Source organism: Salvelinus alpinus, chromosome 13 (assembly GCF_045679555.1).
Source record: "Salvelinus alpinus chromosome 13, SLU_Salpinus.1, whole genome shotgun sequence".
Taxonomy (NCBI): domain Eukaryota; kingdom Metazoa; phylum Chordata; class Actinopteri; order Salmoniformes; family Salmonidae; genus Salvelinus; species Salvelinus alpinus.
This window is the reverse complement of record NC_092098.1, coordinates 8,141,608-8,163,442: the sequence shown is the minus strand read 5'-3', so window position 1 is coordinate 8,163,442 and position 21,835 is coordinate 8,141,608. Positions and strand designations below refer to the sequence as shown.

The window sequence follows — 21,835 nt, the reverse complement described above, 5'->3', positions numbered from 1 at the left end:
GAGGCGACTGGGATGCTGGCCTTCTAGGAGATTCTTTTTTTATATACATTTGCAAAATAATCTAAAAACCTGTTTTTGCTTTATCATTATTGTGTGTAGATTGATGAGAACGTTAAAATATATATATATTTTAGAATAAGGCTGTAACGTAACAAAATGTGGAAAAAGTCAATGGGTCTGAATACTTTCCGAACGCACTGTAGTTCCAGTCTGACAGTCATGAATTCTCCACTTCACGTGGACAGAGCACGACGAAATAACTGACAATTAGGCACCGGCAGCCGTCAGAATTGTCACCCTCCCGACTGGGTCGGAGGGCAGCGTGCGGGAGGAAAAGGAAATCCCGTTTTACACTTCGTTCCCCTCTCGTTTCTTTACTAAGCTTGTGGGCACACCACATCTAATCCAAACTATTGAGGCGCTCCTCGCCTCCACGCTAATTGGTCGCCATTCTTAGACTTGAGGGCGGGGATACAACCACAGATCTCACCCAACACGCTTCCCATCTACACACGATGGAGGGGCAGTGTCGCGGACGTCCGGCTTGTCAGGCTATTTATGTTTTTTTTTTTTTTTTAACATTACTTGGAGATGGACAATCTGTTACAGTTAGAGGATGGGGGCAGCAGCATTTTGTGTGTGAAAGACAATGGCTATTGGCGTGACAGCGCATTAGGGCACACCATTAAGAGGCTGCACGTGAGCTCGTGTGGAAGCTGGCGGTGTTGGAGGCCTTGACCCAAGTGAATCTGCCTTCAGTACAGCCAGCCTGCTACCGGGAGAGTAGACTGATATCTCTCTCTCTCTCCCACACAGGCTGAAACCTCAACACAGCCAGAAACACTTTCCACTACTTCCCCAGTGTCTGCTGCCCTTTAACATTCCACAACTCTTATTGTATTGTGTTACTTTGTTCATGAGACACACACACACACACACACACACACACAAAACAAGTCTACTGCCTCATGGCAATAACTACACAGAAATCAATAACATGGGTGACAGATTACACACAATACCATGCACGGTTGCCATTGGTAACGTTGCGTTTATTTTCCATCTCAAAACAAATCATGACAAGACAGGATGGAGTTTTAACTTGAAGGTTGAAATCGAGTTCGCTGCTATATTCAAGAGAGACAATGAAAAACATGGGTGTAAATCCTTTCAGTTTAAGACCTCTCCAAAGCTTGGTCCCCAACTGCGTATCCATTACCAGAGCATTCAAATCAAGCCCGTTTAGTTCATTACACAAATTCCTAGTATAAAAGACATAAAAGTGATGTTGCAAATTATTGAGGTCAATCAATAAAACAGGTCATTGTGGAGGGAAAGAATTGAAAATATACAAATCACTTTTTGTTTTATTCATCACTAAGTATGCAACAGAGTATTTCCATCCCAATAGCCTTATTCCTCAGTGTGTCACTTTCCACCACTCAAACAAGGTGTGGGGTAAGTTTAGCAGACGTCAGGCAAGACTGTCCTTTTATATGCTGAACACAAGGAGATGTACAGTGATGTCTGTCTACGTGTCTTCTTCATCACTTCCTGCCAGGCTGCTGTCAGTGGAACTTACTTCTTCGTCCTCTGAGGTCTTTGGTTCCACCCCAGGGTCTACTACTGCCTCTGCTCCTGCTTCTTGGCTCTGAGAGTTGGAGGGCTCTGTCACCGGTCCCTCTGCCTTGCTGGATGACTCCTCTGTGGTTGTGTTTGGTCCCTCTGTAGTTCCTGGCGGTGCCCCCGGCGGTGCAGGCCCCTTGCTCCCACCCTCTAAGTAGGCTGCCCAGCCTTTCAGTCTCTCCTCTCGCTCCCTCGTGGTTTCCTCCACCTATAGACAGACACAAGTCAACGGTTATTTTCACTATGGTACATTAACAGAGGTGGTTGATATGTTCCCGGGAAACAATTGATGAGGTGTTAAGCCTCTCTTAACTTTAATGTGATAGTGACCTAGCAACTGTACTACCTGTCGCTGCCTCTTCATGAGCCCCATCGGCGCTGACATGTGGGCCATAGCAGCTTCTAACGTTGCAACAGCATGGTTCTTACCTGGTAGTCAGTGGATCCATCCCACAGCTGTGCTGACAACTTCTTGCCACCAAACCAGCGACCGTCCAGTGCTATCTGACACACATCTGCATCCTCTGGCTCTTTGAAGGCCACCGAGGCCACTCCATCAGGATGTCTCTATGGAAGACATAGGACCACGTCACTAGCTAGGTTTCACTCCAATTACCGAAAGATTTGAATGCGAAATTTCCCCACCAGAGGTGTTTCCGTCTAACTTACTGGTTGCGAATTACAAGCAGCACACAGTGATGTCACACGTGGCAAAACACTCTGTCGCATAAACTTTGATTGGTCAATTTAAACAGTTTGAAGTGTTTCTTTTGGATTGTTGACATGGTAGCCTACACGACAGCGAGGCACCGATCATCATGTCACCAGCATACAAATACGCCGGTGACATGAAAATGCAGTCCTTCACCATAACTTACTTCAGTCCGTTCAACTGCATAGCCTAATAACCTCCATGGTTTTCCACGTCGTAATAGTGGGAGAACACAACAGAGCTAGCTTCCAAGTTTACTTCGACAAAATATCTCCATTTAGGCAAAAAAAAAGCATTTCCTCTACCATTTGTTGCATTCTCTCAATGACAGAAAACTACCCAGCCATATAGAATATATTTTATGTTATCAACATTCAGGAAAGTTTACCAACAATTTGCTGTTTCCACCAGGCCTGCTGTGAGTTTGTTTTATGCAACAGGTCAATCACTGCATAAAAATGGTTGGATAGAACCATGGCTACTGTCAGAACACTAAAAATACGGTTCCCAATTGACACCTTACATTGACATGTTTCGGATTTTGGAGTGTGTTATTTTGCTTTGTAAACTGGATGGTTTGAGCCCTGAATGCTGATTGGCTTACAGCCGTGGTATATCAGCCCGTATACCACGGGTACGATTTTTTAATTATTTTTTAACTGCTCTAATTACGTTGGTAACTAGTTTATGATAGCAATAAGGCACCTCGAGGGTTTGTGATATATGGCCAATATACCACAGCTAAGGGCTGTGCCTAAGAACAGCCCTTAGCCGTGGTATATTGGCCATATACCACACCCCCCCCAGGCCTTCTTGCTTAATTATACCAGAGTGACTGAAATGAAGTGAGCTGATTCCCATCAGTAGGCACTTACATCAAAAATGATGACCTTCTTCACCTGACCAAATTTCTCACATTCAGTCCGGAGGTCGTCTCGGTACTCATTTAACACCAGGGGGTCTTCCTGTGGGACAGAGATACGGTACACAGGTTTACTACAGTGCAGAAAAGGACTGGAGGTGAAGTGTTGCGATGTGAAACTAGAACACAACGATTCCTGATCTCTGACGGGAGAAAGACTCAAGCCCGACTCCCTAAAATACGACAGTGCTGTCGATAGTAAGGAGTCTAAATCAATTTAAACGACTCATTGCGCTGGGGGTATTTGCTGCCCTCACACCAGTCATCTATATCTATTCACAACAGCTCTTTGTGGTCGTGAGTGAGTGAGAGAGTGAGAGAGGTATTTGCTCACCTCAAAGTCATTGGGGTGGAACATGTTCTGGATGATGAGCACACGTTCATGCCTCTTGCGCGCCTCCCCTTTCTTCTCTGGCCTCCAGTCCAGCTGCCTATCAGTCAGATCAATGGTGAGAGATGAGCCACACAAAAGCCTAAAAAGGGACACCTAAATGCCCAGAAGCATTGAGCTATTCCAATTCCAGTTATAGAAATATGGCAGGACGGGACATACTTCTGCTGTGCCTTCATCCTCTTGCGGTAATCCTTGCTCTTCTTCTTCTTCTTACTGGCGTCGTACTGACCCTTGAGCTCGAACCTGGCAGCCTCCACGTGGAGCTGATACCCCCTGATCTCTGACTCGTCAATCAGTCGCTCAGCCAGGGCTACAGACTCCTTCTGCAAGGGAGGGGGAAAGGAGAAGCACGCTGAATGGAAACGCTACACACACACACATCCTCTCATGGAAATAGACGCATAGCAACAAAGAGATCCACCCAGACGTTGCCCACTAACGCTGGGAGAACACTAATGGTCTCGATTACACTCCTCGTAAGACCAAAACACACACACAACAAACCATTACAACGCTAAGCCCAGAGCACTCACCTTTAAGTAACAGCAGAGTCCGTCGCCTTTCTGGTTCCCCTGGCCGTCCCTGTAGAGTTTGACTTTGTACTCCTCAGAGATGGGGTCCCTCATAACAATGCCACACTTAGACATGACCTCAACAAACTCCTCCGTGGTGATGTCCGGTGGAAGACCTGAGGAATAGAAAATAACTTCCCTGACTGAAAGGACAGTAGGAACTTGCCTGAACAATGCATTTCTGCCGAAACAGTGAACATTCAATTGTGTTGGTAGCCATCAGATCTGGGTTCAAAATACACGTGTATTTAAATATTTGGATTTCTTATTTTCGGTGTATTTGAGTATTTTCAAATACACTGGCCAAAGCACAAGCCGAAAACAACGACTTATATTTGAAGTAGTTGTAAATACATGCCAATACTTTCAAAACATATTTCCAAATCAGGGATCCAGACTGCGACCATTTAAATCGCACCACCTCACTAAAGACATCCTATTTTTTGGAGAGGCTAAAACCATGATTTGTAATGAAAGTGTCTTCCTGCCGCTGTATCTGTTTCACAGGGCCCTGATGCTGTGTTGAATGAGCCACTCTCTCTTTCTCTTCTTTCCCGGGGGAAAAAATGCTCCGGGGTAATTTTGTAAAAATATTTTTTTAAATCTAACTGCGTGTAAAACCTCTCCGAGCTGGGCATCTCCGGCGCGGCCCACGCTTGGATTGCGTCCTACCTGACAGGTCGCTCCTACCAGGTGGCGTGGCGAGAATCTGTCTCCGCACCACGTGCTCTCACCACTGGTGTCCCCCAGGGCTCTGTTCTAGGCCCTCTCCTATTCTCGCTATACACCAAGTCACTTGGCTCTGTCATATCCTCACATGGTCTCTCCTATCATTGCTATGCAGACGACACACAATTAATCTTCTCCTTTCCCCCCTCTGATAACCAGGTGGTGAATCGCATCTCTGCATGTCTGGCAGACATATCAGTGTGGATGACGGATCACCACCTCAAGCTGAACCTCGGCAAGACGGAGCTGCTCTTCCTCCCGGGGAAGGACTGCCCGTTCCATGATCTCGCCATCACGGTTGACAACTCCATTGTGTCCTCCTCCCAGAGTGCTAAGAACCTTGGCGTGATCCTGGACAACACCCTGTCGTTCTCAACTAACATCAAGGCGGTGACCCGTTCCTGTAGGTTCATGCTCTACAACATTCGCAGAGTACGACCCTGCCTCACGCAGGAAGCGGCGCAGGTCCTAATCCAGGCACTTGTCATCTCCCGTCTGGATTACTGCAACTCGCTGTTGGCTGGGCTCCCTGCCTGTGCCATTAAACCCCTACAACTCATCCAGAACGCCGCAGCCCGTCTGGTGTTCAACTTTCCCAAGTTCTCTCACGTCACCCCGCTCCTCCGCTCTCTCCACTGGCTTCCAGTTGAAGCTCGCATCCGCTACAAGACCATGGTGCTTGCCTACGGAGCTGTGAGGGGAACGGCACCTCCGTACCTTCAGGCTCTGATCAGGCCCTACACCCAAACAAGGGCACTGCGTTCATCCACCTCTGGCCTGCTCGCCTCCCTACCTCTGAGGAAGTACAGTTCCCGCTCAGCCCACTCAAAACTGTTCGCTGCTCTGGCACCCCAATGGTGGAACAAACTCCCTCACGACGCCAGGTCAGCGGAGTCAATCACCACCTTCCGGAAACACCTGAAACCCCACCTCTTTAAGGAATACCTAGGATAGGATAAAGTAATCCTTCTAACCCCCCCCCCCCTTAAAAGAGTTAGATGCACTATTGTAAAGTGGTTGTTCCACTGGATATCATAAGGTGAATGCACCAATTTGTAAGTCGCTCTGGATAAGAGCGTCTGCTAAATGACTTAAATGTAAATGTAAATGTAAAACACAGCTTTCCTGTTGTCCCGGTTGAAGAGAGGAGGTTCTCAGATTTCTATAGGTATAAAATGTTTTTTTTCCCAACTCTCAATGTTGAGCTCAATAGCAACTATTTTACAACCAACATATTTGATATGGCTTTGAGATATACGGAGACAGCAAAATGGGCATCAGCCATTACGATTGCATAGGCCTCAATTATTGTTAGATTAACGCATGGCTACTAGCAGTGGGCATTATGTTTAGAGCTAGCGATTTAGCTAACGTGTTTTGAGTTTCCATTTACTCAGGTTGTGAATTAGCCTTTGATATTAGCGCACATACACTACCGGTCAAAAGTTTTAGAACACCTACTCATTCAAGGGTGTTTATTTATTTATTTTAATTGGTTTAACACTTTTTTGGTTACTACATGATTCCATATGTGTTATTCCATAGTTTTGATGTCTTCACTATTATTCTACAATGTAGAAAATATTAAAAATAAAGAAAAACCCTTGAATGAGTAGGTGTAGATGCAGGCAAATAGATTTCTATAAAAACATTTTTTTTTAAAGAACATTCTGGAGGCCTATTTTAACAGTAAAATATAACAACAAAAGCCTACTGTCAACCCACAATTCATGACATTCACTGGATTAGGTTGCACATCTAAATATTTTGAATCACATGTTAAATAAAACAACTTATTTATTGAATACCATCTCATTAGTCTATTACACTTTTGAATAAATCACTGTGAATAACTTTATATGATGATTACACGTTTTCTAATGCGCGACGCTGCAAAGAACATTGGGGCATGGTGGTACCAGGAGAAAATGTTCATCTGGAGCCCTGCAAATACATTCCAATATTCAACTACTTTAATTTTCAAAGAAACTTTGTCTAAATAATTGTTTTGAAATGTATTTGAAAGTACTGTATTCAAAATACAGTAAATAGTATTTGAACTTAGGTCTGGTAGCCATATCCAGAGAAGGGAGACTTACCTGACACGTACACATTGGTATTCTTGTCGGTTTCCACATCAAACCAGGCTGCAAAGACAATGATATTTGTTTGAGTATTCCCTTTGAGGATACACCAAGTCACATGTCGATTTCATTCTAAACACATGTCTGTAAGACATCCTGTACCTGCAGTATCAGCCTTCCTTTTCTCTCCTTTCTCCTTTTTGCCATCTTTCGGCTGTTCCGTGTCAGTGCGCTTCTCGGCTTTCTTCCCCTCCTCTGGCTTGGCTGTTGTGTCCGTGTCAGGTGCACACGCAGCATTTGGATCATGCTCCCCATCCTTTGTGAAGCCGTAGTTAGCTTGATACGCAGCAAGGAAGTCCTCTGTTATCTGGACAAGAAGACCAGAATTAGCCCAACCACTACTTCGCACAACACATTCTCACAAATCCATGAAAACTGACAGAGGGTCATGGCAATTCTAAAAGGTTCTAGAAACATAACATTAGAACAGGGATGGGCAACTTTGTTGGGGGTGGGGGCCATCAAAAAATCAGACCTCGTCATGAGGGGCCGCAGTGGCATGTGGGTCATCCCCCATCATTTCCCGCAATTCTGCACATTTTGCAATGTGGAGTAGAGAAAATGTTGCAGCTTTAAAGCAAGTTTGCTGCAATTCTAAACATTTTGCTATTGGGCGGAGAGAAAAATGTGCCGTTTTAATTTCCTGCTTTAATTTCCTGCAATTATACACATTTTGTCATAGAATGGAGGAAAATCTTTGCAGTTTTTTTAGATGATAACTGGGCCCCACCATGGTCGGTTATTCGACCATGCTTACAAGTTTAGATAGCTGGCCGCTAGACTAATTAACCGATCTAAAAATGTTTGCTGACATGGGCTAATTAAATGACTGCTGATGCACAAGCAAATTTCGAAATTGCACCTTGTGATTTCTATTATTCTAACTATCAACTGTCAGTTGAGAACCTGACTGAGTTCCTAATATATATATATATAGATATATATAATTTTCTGGGGGGAGGGGGTAAATTGGTCCGCAAGCCTACAAAAGGCGGGCCGCATCCTTCCGCCAGTTGCCCATCCTTGTATTACAACATCAAGTCGTTGCAGACAGAAATGTAAGGTTTCAGCTAAGCAGAAGACGTGATGGTAACACACTTTAGGAAACCATGCTTTCTTGTCGTGGTCCCAGTCATACACCGTCCCATCCTCTGGGTCCACGAAGGTGTTAGCGTCAGCTCCGTCCGCCTGTCTCTGGCCATACAGCTGCTGCAACCGGAGCTGCTCGTGGAACTCCTTATTTCCATCAGTATCACCACTCATCTAAACAACACAGGAAGTTACAAGAACATACATTGAAGATCTTGCTTGTTTAGAGGACATGTGTTGTTGTTGAATGGGCCACTACTAGCTAGAATAGTGGGCCAGCCAGCCAGCCAGAATAGTGGGCCAGCCAGCCAGCTAGAATAGTGTGCCAGACAGCTAGAATAGTGTGCCAGCCAACCGGCCAGCTAACAATTTAAAACAAACGTAAGACTTGTGAACTATCAAGTCAAGAGTTGCAGCTAGCAAGCTGTTGATAGCTGTGTGGACAGCTAGCTGGTTAGCTAACGTTCGTGAACTAGCTACAAATCTATACTGAACAAAAATATAAACGCAACTTGCAACCATTTTACTGAGTTACACATCATATGAGGAAATCAGTCAATTTAAATAAATAAATTAGGCCCTAATGTATCGATTTCACCTGACTAGAGGGGTGCAGCCATGGGTGGGCCTGGGAGGACATACACCCACCCACCCACTTGGAACCAGGACAACCCAACCAGAATGAGTTTTTCCCCACAAAAGGGCTTTATTACAGACAGAAATACTCCTCAGTTTCATCAGCTGTCCGGGTGGCTGGTCTTAGATGATCCCGCAGGTGAAGAATCTGGAAGTGGAGGACTAGGGCTGGCGTGGTTACACCTGGTCTGCGGTTGTGAGGCCGGTTGGACGTACTGCCAAATTCTCTAAAATGACGTTGGAGGCGGCTTATGGCAGAGAAATTAACTCTGGTGGCCATTCCAGCAGTCAGCATGCCAATTGCACGCTCCCTCAAAACAGCTGTGGCATTGTGCTGTGTGACAAAACTGCACATTTTAGTGGCCTTTTATTGTCCCCAGCACAAGGTGCACCTGTGTAATGATCATGCTGCTTAATCAGCTTCTTGATATGCTATGCATATCAGGTGGATGGATTAGCTTTGCAAAGGAGAAATGCTCACTAACAGGTTAGTAAACTAATTTGTGCACAAAATTTGAGAGAAATACGTTTTTTTGTGCGTCTGGAACATTTCTGGGATATTTTATTTCAGCTCATGAAATCAAGACTTTACATGTTGCGTTTATATTTTTGATCAGTATAGCTACAGTAACGTTAGCTAGCTAACGAGTGAGCTACCGTAGCTAGCTAACGAGTGAGCTACGTTAGCAAGTAGCCCATGGGTGCTGCGTGACAATCTGAAATCAGACAATGAAAAGTATATTACACACATCTTTATAGCTACTAACGTTACTAATATCTAGCCAATTGACTGGACCTGGCTAGTTAGCTTTGTTTATTTATAAAAATTGTAGTTACTAAGTTAACGTTAGCTGACAATCAAGCAAGTGTGCCTAGTTAGCTAACTAGCTAACGTTAGCAAGCTCTGCTTTGTGTGTTTTGCCAGGAATTCGACTAGAAAATAACGTTACATAACGAGCCAAGGGGCAGCAATGCTTGTCTTTGAAGATCAATTATTTGTATGTGGATTATTGATTAGTTAGCTAATTAAACGTTAAAACATTAGCCAGCTCAGCTACCTTTGGCTTTGACGGTCCGCCGCCAACGATGACTGAAGATACACTTCCGGTGTCAAAGAAGAACTTCTGGTAGTAATAAACCCATGGAGTCAAGGTTAGAACGAATCCAGCTTTTGTCAACTCAAAACGTAAAAAGTTTTTTTTTAAGTATAAAAAAATTGGCATTTTAGCTAACCCTAACCTGCTACGATATTTCTCCTAACCTGCTATGAAATATGAAATTTGACGTAAATTTGACAAAAGCTGGAGGCTTTCTAGCCATGACCTAAATCTGTGTCGTCACCAGGGGAGAACAACTGCCTCTCAATGAAGCCAGAATATACAGTATTTGATGAAGCCACGCAATTCAAGGCCGACCGTGGTACTGCAGGCAGGCATTGTTTGCAGAAAACAGGATCCCCCGTTATAGTCAACGGGAGTATGGCGATTTTCATGACTTTGTATGGGCAAAGATGGGGGTATGTGTAATTGCAATAGTCTGTAAAAAGAATGGACAAAGCAATTACTGGTTATGGTCCAAACGTGAAGTAGAAAGGCTCCTGAGTGGCACAGCGTCTAAGGCACTGCATCTCAGTACTAGAGTCGTCACTACAGACCCTGGTTTGATTCCAGGCTGTATCACAACCGGCTGTGATTGGGAGTCCCATAGGGCGGCGCACAATTGGCCCAGCGCTGTCCGGGTTAGGGTTTGGCTGGGATAGACTGGTTAACTTAGGGCTGCAATCCCGTTAACGGGATCGATATGACAACAGCCAGACAACAGCCAAGTCCAGGGCGCCAAATTCAAACAACAGAAATCTCATAATTAAAATTCCTCAAGAATACAAATATTTCACACCATTTTAAAGATACACTTTGTGTTAATCCCACCACAGTGTCCGATTTCAAAAAGGCTTTACAGCGAAAGCACCACAAACGATTATGTTAGGTCACCGCCAAATCACAGAAAAACACAGCCATTTTTCCAGCAGAAATAGAGATAAAATTAATCACTAACCTTTGATGATCTTCATCAGATGACACTCATAGGACTTCATGTTACACAATACATATATGTTTTGTTCGATAAAGTTCATATTTATATCCAAAAACCTCAGTTTACATTGGCGCCATGTTCAGAAATGCCTCCAAAATATCCGGAGAAATTGCAGAGAGCCACATCAAATAACAGAAATACTCATCATAAACTTTGATGAAAGATACATGTTTTACATAGAATTTAAGATAAACTTGTTCTTAATGCAACCGCTGTGTCAGATTTCAAAAAAGCTTTACAGAAAAAGCAAAAACCTTGCAATAATCTGAGGTTGGCGCTCAGAGCCCAATCAAGCCATACAGGTACCATATTGTGCAGTCAATATTGTGCAGTCAACAGAAGTCAGAAATAACATTATAAATATTCACTTACCTTTGATGATCTTCATCAGAATGCACTCCCAGGAATCCCAGTTCCACAATAAATGTTTGATTTGTTCGGTAATGTCCATCATTTATGTCCAAATAGCTACCTTTGTTAGCGCGTTTGGTAAACAAATCCAAAGTCACGAAGCACATTTACTAAAAGCAGACGAAATGTCAAAAAGTTCCGTAACAGTCAGTAGAAACATGTCAAACGATGTATTGAATCAATCTTTAGGATGTTTTTAACATAAATCTTCAATAATGTTCCAACCGGAGAATTCCTTTGTCTTCAGAAGTGCGATGGAACAGAGCTCGCTCTCACATGAACGCGCATGGTCAGCGCATGTTCAGGTCATGGTAGACCTTACTCAATCCCCTCTCATTCGGCCCCCCTTCCCAGTAGAAGCATCAGACAAGGTTCTAAAGACTGTTGACATCTACTGGAAGCCGTAGGAAATGCAAAATGACCCATATGCCACTGTGTATTCGATAGGCGATGAGTTGAAAACCTACAAACCTCAGATTTCCCACTTCCTGGTTGGATTTTCTTCTCAGGTTTTTGCCTGCCATATGAGTTCTGTTATACTCACAGACATCATTCAAACAGTTTTAGAAACTTCAGAGTGTTTTCTATCCAATACTAATAATAATATGCATATATTAGCAACTGGGACTGAGGAGCAGGCGGTTTACTCTGGGCACCTCTGGGCAGTTTACTCTGGGCACCTTTTCATCCAAGCTACTCAATACTGCCCCTGCAGCCATAAGAAGTTAACTGACTTGCCTCGTTAAATAAAGGTTAAATAAAATTAAAAAGGACAACCCTTGAATGACGTTTTACATCGTCACATCCGAATGAGCCTTGATATGAGAGGCAAAGTCCTTGTTGGAAATCTTGAAATTGAGCCTAAACACAACCAACCTGAAGCTATTGATGTACCTAGCAAGCTATGGCAGCTAGTACTCATGTCAGGTAGCTAGCTACAGTTACCCACAGCTGGTTAGATAGTTTTCTAGTTTGGTTATTTATTCCAAATATATTTTATGTTTATGAAGCTAGCTACGTTTTATAGGTTCCTATGAGTCTGAGTGTCATATTCCCATATCACTTTCATGTATATCTCCTGTAGCTTTAGAACCGTGGCAAAGATGGCTTATGTTTCAGTCATGTCTTTGGCCACATTCACGTGGGTCTAACAGAAATACCCTAATGATTGGTTGACAAACAGTGCCTCCAACAATGCAGGCGATGGCTGCATTGTGTAGTTGGTGAGAAGCAATTGCAGCTACTTGAAGGCGACTTCATCAAAAACTGCATGTCCTTTGATCACATGATTTTTGTAAAGTTCATACACTCATCACGTAGTTGCAAGTCGGACAATTTTTATGTCCATAATGCAACACACTTTTGAAAGGTGGTGACCGTTGTGGGTCACCGACTTGACAAAAGTGATCACTCGAACGCGCCCACGTTCTTTGAACTCCTTGAGATACTCTGATTGGCTAATGGCCAACATGCTTTGTCAACCATAAACTCAAAGTACAGCTATCATGTTTGTAAACAAATCCTAGTGTTCAAAAACTATATTAATAGATTGGTTTTTATAAATAATGTTTTGTTGTTGCAGTTAACTGCCGAAAATACTGTTATCAAGGTAATTTCCTTAGTAGTTGAGGTCAGAGGTGGGAGAAGTCGGAGCTCAGGGATGATAGACTAGTAACTACCAGTTGAAGGGTTGGTCAAGTGTATTTTTCCAGTAAATACTACTTTCCCACTTGGTTATGAACGCAGCATTAGAGTGTGTCTGAAAGTGAGCGTGGTGAAAGAAATGGATGGCTCAACAGCAATGGGTGTAACATTTGCGCTCCGTTATTGGTTAGACGGTTTTGATTGAGCAAAGTTTTTTTTTTTCTTACCATGCAACTACCATACCAGGAGAGTTTGGACATCTGTTTTGTCTGAGTTGTATTTTACTCTTACAAATAATTGTACATTTTTCAGTTAATAAAACACACAATTGTTTATATTTGATTAAAATCACTGATGATGATGGGTGTACTGTTGCTGGTATGTGTGTGAAAGTGATCCCCTCGAACACGCCCATGACACAGATAGTCTTGTCTCGTCCCTCAAAAATAGGAGTCGTTGGGCGCGTTCGAGCGTATCACTTTTATCAAGTCGTGACCATCATTGGTCACCGCCTTTCAACGTGTGTTGCATTATGGGGATAACAATTGTTTGGGCTCGTTTGAGTGGTCGGGCGTAAGCAACCGACTGTAGACAAGTCGAGGAGTATGTGGATTGGCCGTAATGCACCATAAATCGAAGGTGGAAATGCAGGCGGCAGGCGGGAGGAGGCGAGATCGGGTGGGAACATTCTAGCAAATGAGAGAGCAGATACGCGTGTGCACAGCAGGCAACTTTTTTGTCAAAGTTGCCGAGATGCCACTTGCGTCCACTTATATCAGTACATTCGTAACTACCTTAACAGTACAAAACTATTTGATCAAATCAGATCCAACCCTCTCTCATACAAAGAATTGTTTACCGCTGCATTCTCACATGGACAGATTTCTGACAGGTGTGGAGCCTCTCACTTGCTCTCTGCCCGTGCATATAATGCATGGCAGCAGGGGGCAGTAGAGAGCACCACCCGTTAACCACAGATCAATAAAATGTCCCATCCCAACTTTTCAGGCACATACTGGTATTTTTCATCTCACATAAAACTTTGATACACAAATACTAATATTTTAAAAAGATTGCAGTCAATGTCATTTATTGTCCGTTTTGCACACATGCATACTAGTCTAATTTGTCACACCTTCAGTACAATAAATAGATCAGTGAAGATGGACAGGACATAATTCATCAGATAGATCATCACAAAGAACTTCATTTTAATTTGCTCCAAGGTAAGTAGAAATTAAAAACACCATTCATATTATGTCCTAAATGTTGCAATATCATACAAGTGCATTCATGTCCCAGACTGAGTCAAAGCGAAAGCTGCCAAGTTACACAGAACCAAGCCTCGTCTGATATTTCAAATTGCACACACTGATTGCACAAGTTACAATCTTTGTTTCTCTATTCATTCATTTAGCACAAATTAAGGTGTTCCTCCTTGCCGTATTTCAAAGGTCTTTAGGAATGGGTAGCCGATGTCTTGGGTGAGATCCGTCTTGCCGAGAGGGCCCCTCGCAGTGCCCCTCCTCTGGGAAAGAGGCACTCTTGTGAGGAAGAGGAGTGGAGTTGCGTTGGACAAGTGGTAGTGCCAAGTTATTCTCATACACAAGGTCTGCCGAAAACAAGCAGAACATATATTTCTACACCATGCACTTGAGCTCCAATCACTCATTATAACGTCACCATAGGAGTCATAGTTCTTCCTTCAAAAAAATGGGATCTCACCCAAGTTAGGTCTTCTGATGGAGACCTGTCGTTGACTGGAGTCGGAGGAGGCCGAGGTGCTTTCTGTGGCACTGGACTTGATGGACCTCACTGAGGGCATGCGCACCAGAGGGTTAGGCCTGGATTTGGCACCAACTGTAAAAGTCTGGCTCCACTCTGAACAACAAGACAAATTACACATCCATAACTTTAGATTTTCAGATCAACATAATCTATACAGTACCAATCCAAAGTTTGGACACACCTACTCATTTCAGGGTTTTTCTTTATTTTTACTATTTTGCCTAATAGTGAAGACATCAAAACTATGAAATAACACATGAAATCATGTAGTAACCAAAAATATATTTTAGATTCTTCAAAGTAGCCACCCTTAGCCTTGATGACGGCTTTGCACACTCTTGGCATTATCTCAACCAGCTTCATGATGTCGTCACCTGGAATGCATTTCAATTAACAGGTGTGCCTTGTTAAAAGTTAACTTGTGGAATTTCTTTCCTTCTTAATGCGTTTGAGCCAATCAGTTGTGTTGTGACAAGGTAGCGGGGGTATACAAGGTAGCGGGGATATTCAGAAGACTTGGAAATATGTCCTTTGGTCTGATGAATCCAAATTTGAGATTTTTGGTTCCAACCGCCATGAGACGCAGAGTAGGTGAATGGTGGTTCCCACCGTAAAGCATGAACCCTAACCCGAAGCATGGAGGAGGAGGTGTGATGGTGTGGGGATGCTTTGCTGGTGACAGTCTGTGATTTATTTAGAATTCAAGGCACACTTAACCAGCATGGCAACCACAGAATTCTGCTGTGATACGCCATCCCATCTGGTTTGGGACTAGTGGGACTATCTTTTGTTTCTAAACAGGACAATGACCCAACACACCTCCAGGCTGTGTAAGGGCTATTTGACCAAGAAGGAGAGTGATGGAGTGCTGCATCAGATGACCTGGCCTCCACAATCACCTGACTTTAACCCAATTGTGATGGTTTGGGATGAGTTGGACCACAGAATGAAGGAAAAGCAATCAATAAGTGCTCAGCATATTTGGGAATCCTTCAAGACTGTTAGAAAAGCATTACAGGTGACGCTGGTTGAGAGAATGCCAAGAGTGTGCAAAGCTGTCATCAAGGCAAAGGGTGGCTACTTTGAAGAATCTGAAGTATAAAATATGTTTTGATTTGTTTAACACTTTTTTTTGGTTATACATGATTCCATATGTGTTATTTCATAGTTTTGATGCCTTCCCTATTATTCTACAGAAAATAGTTAAAATAGAGAAAAACCCTTGAATGAGTAGGTTTGTCCTAACTTTGACTGGTACTGTATATATATATAAAAAATGAACATTTGTTTTATTCTGATCACAGTCAAACATTAATAGAATTTCTGATTTGGGTTGTTATATTACAGTATATTGATATGTGGTTGCATTACCAGAGTAGTCTTGGAGTCTGAAGCGGCCAAAGCACAAATGGATTCTCCATTGTTTTCTCACATTCTCCTTCATCAGACAATGGAACAGAAATATAAAGAACCCTAAAACACACCAGTGACACTGGCATCAGGTTTATACCCTCTATACATTACACCTTATGATAAGATAGTGCGTCATCTTGGCAATTCCGTTTTTTCCTACTTACCCAGAGTCAGATGAACTCGTGGATACCAGTTTTACGTCTCTGCGTGCAGTTTGAAGCAAGTTTAAGGTCGTTTCTGGAGCCATTGCTAACTAGCGTTAGCGCAATGACTGGAAGTCTACAGGAACAGCTAGCATGCTTTAAACAAATAAATGCCTGGCAGCAGTCACTCACCTTGCAGACTGTTGAGGACACAGAAGAGGTAGAGGAAGGGAACCTTGGCTGGCCCCCAGGCGAAGAAAGCCACAGTCCAGGTGAGACCCAGCAGGAAGGTGAGACTGGAAACCCCCTTCAGGTCCTGCAGAAGGAGGCCGCTGTGGATGCCAGCCGGCTGATTGACCCGCATGTGGCGGATCTGGACCAGGACCACCACGAAGATAGCCATGTTGCACAGCAGCACCAGCAGAATGTAGCCCACCACAGACACATAGAAAGCCACTTCATCCTGGATCCAGCAGCTGATAATAGGAGAGAGAGGGATTTTATCTACACATCTGAATAACAACCTCAGTCCAGAATCCAGGGGTGTAACTTTCACTGGGGACGGGGGGACATGTCCCCCCCACATTCTGACATTTTCTTCTGACATTTTTAACATTTTTGTCCCCCCCCAGTTTTATCATTGGAATGTGATACAAAACGAGGAGCGGTGTACTTTAGGACCAGGCGGACGCCTCTGAGCTGTTTGGAGTGTTTATCTGACTTGAAGAAAAAAACATATATATATATGTCCCCCCCACTTCTAAAACCAAAGTTTCCCCCCTGCCAGAATCTACAATACACAGACTCGAGTACCACACAATGATCATTCATGATCTACACGTCGCCCAATTTAACTGTAGAAAGTTTTGAGTTGACATTGTGTCAGATACATGTCATTCAGTGTCAGAAAAAGGTGCTGTTCATCTAATGATAGTGACACGGAACAACAAAGTACAACAGGATGAATCTAACACTTACAACGCCTCGGAGTTATCTAGTGGTTCCATGGACTCACTGCCGAGGGAGCTGCCGTAGGACTCTCTCTTCACAACCAGAACTACGCAGCATATAGCCAGAGGGATTCCTACGAGAGGGGAGGAAGATGGAGAAGGAGAACACGTGATATGGTTCAATTGATAAGAGTAAGGGGAAATACGGATAACTGTAGTTAAAAAAAACGTAGCATTTCGCTATTGTTCTAATTGAGCGAAGTCGATCTCACCCCATCCTAGGAAGCAGAACTTTAGGATGTACGAGGGCACATAAACATTGAAGACTTTGACCAAGGCAAAGTACATATGCACAGCCTCCAGGCCCATCCAGGTGAAAGAGGCCAGTAGGAAATAGTGCAGTGCGGAAGCCACCGCCACACAAAGCCCATAGCTGCCAAAGGAGGAGAGCCAGGAGTTGACCAGGAAAACCATGTTGAGCCCCAGCAGCGCCAGAGACAAGTTAATGAGGATCTTGGATGGGTAGTCTCTGCGGAGCTTCCTGTGAGGGAAAATGGCGGTACGTGAGATTGAGAGAAAGCTGAGAAGGCAATAATTGAGCAGATGGTTTGAAGTGCATGAAAAAAAAGGAGGAGGCTGTGGAAAGAACACTGTAAGCCACTTTACAAAACGCACAAAGACGATACAGTGTGAAAACAGGAAGACGGTGCCACTCCAAAAACTGAAGGTGCAGAGTGTAGATGTAACTGAATTGATTCTTACTCAAAAGCTGTGTATGTCAACACAGTGATTCCCAGGAAGACGGAGGATACACCGCAGCCCAGATAAGTGATGATGGTCAGAATTTCCTCATTTGGTATGTCGATTTGAGTCCTGGATACATCCTACAGTACGAGGGAGGATAGTGGCGTAGAGGAGAACATCGTGGTGAGAACAAAGCTTACGTACCGTTTTGTAAGGTAACCACCCGTGGTGCACTTCAAAGAGGGTCATTACCAGAAGTACTCCAAAATGAGTGAGGTGGTCACACAAGCATGTGGTATAGTCAGCACTGGTGTTGTGCTTCCTGCATCCATGCTGTTCCCATCCTCCCTTTCCTTCTGTAGTGAAATACAATATTTATCTACCGCATGCCTCCGCTATACCACACAAACACACACACACTACACAGATCAACTCTGAGTACACACTTTCCAAAATATTAGGATTTCATTTGCTGGATTATTCCTCTGCAGTTTATAATAGGACCCACCATTTTGATTGAAGTCCCAGTAGACACACTGCACCTCCTTGCCAAGCTTCAAGAGAAAATCCATTTAGATCAGGCAGCAAATTATGGGTTTGATTGATCATTTTACAAGTGATTGTTCAGTTGATTTATTGTCAGGAAGTGTTCCACGTACTGGATTGGACATCACGTGGTGTAGTGTCACCTCTACATCCTCCTCTAGGTCCTTGATGGGGCCACTGGCATTGGTGACACTGGCTGAGACCACATAAGTGTTCAGGATCTTCCCATCCGGGTTGTTCTGAAATGTGAAAGTATACAAGATTGCGATTTACTTCGATCCAATGACGCAGTGCCGTTCTGACATAATAAAGACAGCCCTGCAGTGGTACAACTTTGTTACCATGAAGAGAGTTGGGACTCCATAAAACTGAAACTGAACCCGCGGCTGGGCACCACTGTGTTGAGGAAATCTGTACTTCAAGGCTGAGGGTAGGGAGATGAATGCAACCGTCCCTTTGAACGGATCCTTGTTGATATAAATCTACAACACCAAGATTAAGGCCATGATCAGAACAATGCCATCTTAATATCAATGACTGTACAGATGGGTAAAATGGAGAGGTTATATCACCTTGTGTTTAGAAGTATAACTCTGGGGAAACCATTTTAATGTTCGGCAACGAATTAGCGCTAACCTCGGGGTTTAGGCCCTCTGCAGCGGACGAGACGCCAAAAGTGAGGACCTGAAATTGGCCCCGGTCTACGTCCACCACGGAGATTGCCATCGCAGAAGCACCCAAAGTGTAATTTGTCTGGTCAAAACCAGACATCTTGTCGCCAACCATCTCTGTAATGTTCAGTATTCTGCAGAGCAAAGAGCAGGGGGCAAAGTTGAGGACACAGTAAATATTGATAGCAGAACGTACAGGAAAATGAGAGAGCGAGAGAACACATTATCCATTTGTACAGCTTCAATAGTCCAGGGCTACGTTCCAATATCCATACTAACATCAGCCCAAATATTCCTTCATTCTAATTGGTAGGCTAGTATGGATTCTGGATCGGATCCCAGGCGTATCTCGTACGACCGTGTGGTTTTGAGGAAGCCTCCTCCTAATCACCACTCCATTTCTTTAACCACCTGATCTGCGTGGTAGGGATGAGTGGAACAGAGAGAAAACACCCACTGGTTGGTGACATGCTGCAGGTAGCTCTTCGACTCCAACATGTCTGAGATGATGTTGATGATAGCTTTGCCCAGAGGTGGGGTCATACAGCTGATGAAAGCAATGTTTTTGAGTTTCTTCAGAACGGTGCTAAGTTCAGTGCAGTTGAGGTCTGGATGGTCCTTCAGCAGGCTCTCTATCATCTCCACCACATCCATAGCATTCTCTGAAAACACAAAAAGTACAATGCATTGGTTATTATGGTCACAGACAGTGTGCGTCCCCCAAAATGGACGCAGTAGAACTACCCAGGTGAAGTCAACTCACCAGGAGTGACATCAATGTTGTCTAGGTCTGGAATGGTCTCAACCACAAATGGGCACTGGTGCAGATCTGGGACGCCCCAATGGATTGGAAAACCCAACAGACTGTCAGCAGGACAGGTGTGTCAGGCGTCATCCACCCATGGTCAAACAGATGACAGACAGAAATATCAAAGTCAATGAGTGTAATATACACTGAACAAAAATCTAAACACAACATGTAAAGTGTTGGTCCCATGTTTCATGAGTGGAAATTAAAAATCCCAGACATTTTTCATATGCACAAAAAGCTTATTTCTCTCAAATTTTGTGCACAAATTTGTTTATATCCCTGTTAGTGAGAATTTCTAATTTGCCAAGATAATCCACCCACCTGACAGGTGTGGCATATCAAGAAGCTGATTAAACAGCATGATCATTACACAGGTGCACCTTGTGCTATAAAAGGCCACTTTAAAGTGTGCAGTTTTGTCGCACAACACAATGCCACAGATGTATCAAGTTTTGAGGGAGCGTGCAATTGGCATGCTGACTGGAGGAGTGTCCTCCAGAGCTGTTGCCAGAGAACTGAATGTTAATTTCTCTACCATAAGCTGCCTCCAATGGCATTTTAGAGAATTTGGCTTCACAACCGCCGATCTCGTGTAACCACGTCAGCCAAGGACCTCCACATCTGGATTCTTCACATTTGGCATCATCTGAGGGGGGGTGGGGGGACGGAGGGGTGCTGAGGAGTATATATATATATATACAGTGGGGAGAACAAGTATTTGATACACTGCCGATTTTGCAGGTTTTCCTACTTACAAAGCATGTAGAGGTCTGTAATTTTTATCATAGGTACACTTCAACTATGAGAGACGGAATCTAAAACAAAAATCCAGAAAATCACATTGTATGATTTTTAAGTAATTAATTTGCATTTTATTGCATGACATAAGTATTTGATACATCAGAAAAGCAGATCTTAATATTTGGTACAGAAACCTTTGTTTGCAATTACAGAGATCATACGTTTCCTGTAGTTCTTGACTAGGTTTGCACACACTGCAGCAGGGATTTTGGCCCATTCCTCCCTACAGATCTTCTCCAGATCCTTCAGGTTTCGGGGCTGTCGCTGGGCAATACGGACTTTCAGCTCCCTCCAAAGATTTTCTATTGGGTTCAGGTCTGGAGACTGGCTAGGCCACTCCAGGACCTTGAGATGCTTCTTACGGAGCCACTCCTTAGTTGCCATGGCTGTGTGCTTCGTGTCGTTGTCATGCTGGAAGACCCAGCCACGACCCATCTTCAATGCTCTTACTGAGGGAAGGAGGTTGTTGGCCAAGATCTCGCGATACATGGCCCCATCCATCCTCCCCTCAATACGGTGCAGTCGTCCTGTCCCCTTTGCAGAAAAGCATCCCCAAAGAATGATGTTTCCACCTCCATGCTTCACGGTTGGGATGGTGTTCTTGGGGTTGTACTCATACTTCTTCTTCCTCCAAACACGGCGAGTGGAGTTAGACCAAAAAGCTCTATTTTTGTCTCATCAGACCACATGACCTTCTCCCATTCCTCCTCTGGATCATCCAGATGGTCATTGGCAAACTTCAGACAGGCCTGGACATGCACTGGCTTAAGCAGGGGGACCTTGCGTGCGCTGCAGGATTTTAATCCATGACGGCGTAGTGTGTTACTAATGGTTTTCTTTGAGACTGTGGTCCCAGCTCTCTTCAGGTCATTGACCAGGTCCTGCCGTGTAGTTCTGGGCTGATCCCTCACCTTCCTCATGATCATTGATGCCCCACGAGGTGAAATCTTGCATGGAGCCCCAGACCGAGGGTGATTGACCGTCATCTTGAACTT

General features: G+C 43.9%; 2 protein-coding genes and 1 long non-coding RNA gene across 3 annotated transcripts; all 3 read right to left on the bottom strand.

Annotated features, from left to right (window-relative positions):
• Positions 1-1,026: 1,026 nt before the first annotated feature.
• On the bottom strand, positions 1,027-10,040 carry htatsf1 (HIV-1 Tat specific factor 1). Its single transcript, XM_071337639.1, has 10 exons — positions 9,883-10,040; positions 8,198-8,362; positions 7,202-7,406; positions 7,055-7,102; positions 4,188-4,342; positions 3,814-3,977; positions 3,595-3,691; positions 3,214-3,303; positions 2,056-2,193; positions 1,027-1,834 (listed from the first exon to the last, which is right to left on the bottom strand). Exons 2-10 carry the CDS (start codon positions 8,360-8,362, stop codon positions 1,532-1,534), a joined length of 1,365 nt encoding a protein of 454 aa, XP_071193740.1. The 5' UTR covers positions 9,883-10,040; the 3' UTR covers positions 1,027-1,531.
• A 4,002-nt stretch (positions 10,041-14,042) lies between these two features.
• Positions 14,043-17,802, bottom strand: LOC139536659 (adhesion G-protein coupled receptor G2-like). Its single transcript, XM_071337286.1, has 5 exons — positions 17,540-17,802; positions 17,296-17,401; positions 16,133-16,793; positions 14,699-14,854; positions 14,043-14,585 (listed from the first exon to the last, which is right to left on the bottom strand). The coding sequence occupies exons 1-3, from the start codon at positions 17,739-17,741 to the stop codon at positions 16,502-16,504; spliced, it is 600 nt and encodes a 199-aa protein (XP_071193387.1). The 5' UTR covers positions 17,742-17,802; the 3' UTR covers positions 14,043-14,585; positions 14,699-14,854; positions 16,133-16,501.
• Positions 17,803-18,518: 716 nt separating this feature from the next.
• LOC139536658 (uncharacterized) lies at positions 18,519-19,035 on the bottom strand. The gene is made up of 3 exons (XR_011667369.1): positions 18,899-19,035; positions 18,671-18,796; positions 18,519-18,565 (listed from the first exon to the last, which is right to left on the bottom strand). It is a non-coding gene; the product is annotated as an uncharacterized lncRNA (long non-coding RNA).
• Between the last annotated feature and the right edge of the window lie 2,800 nt (positions 19,036-21,835).

Coding starts and splice junctions, on each gene's coding strand:
- htatsf1 (XM_071337639.1), bottom strand. CDS start 8,362: ATGAGTGGTGATACTGATGGAAATAAGGAGTTCCACGAGCAGCTCCGG. Junction 3,692..3,813: donor AGGATGAAGGCACAGCAGAA/GTATGTCCCGTC, acceptor TCTGACTGATAG/GCAGCTGGACTGGAGGCCAG. Junction 3,304..3,594: donor TCCACCCCAATGACTTTGAG/GTGAGCAAATAC, acceptor TCTGTCCCACAG/GAAGACCCCCTGGTGTTAAA.
- LOC139536659 (XM_071337286.1), bottom strand. CDS start 17,741: ATGGTTTTCCTGGTCAACTCCTGGCTCTCCTCCTTTGGCAGCTATGGG. Junction 17,402..17,539: donor GTTCTGCTTCCTAGGATGGG/GTGAGATCGACT, acceptor CCCCTCTCGTAG/GAATCCCTCTGGCTATATGC. Junction 16,794..17,295: donor CTAGATAACTCCGAGGCGTT/GTAAGTGTTAGA, acceptor TCCTATTATCAG/CTGCTGGATCCAGGATGAAG.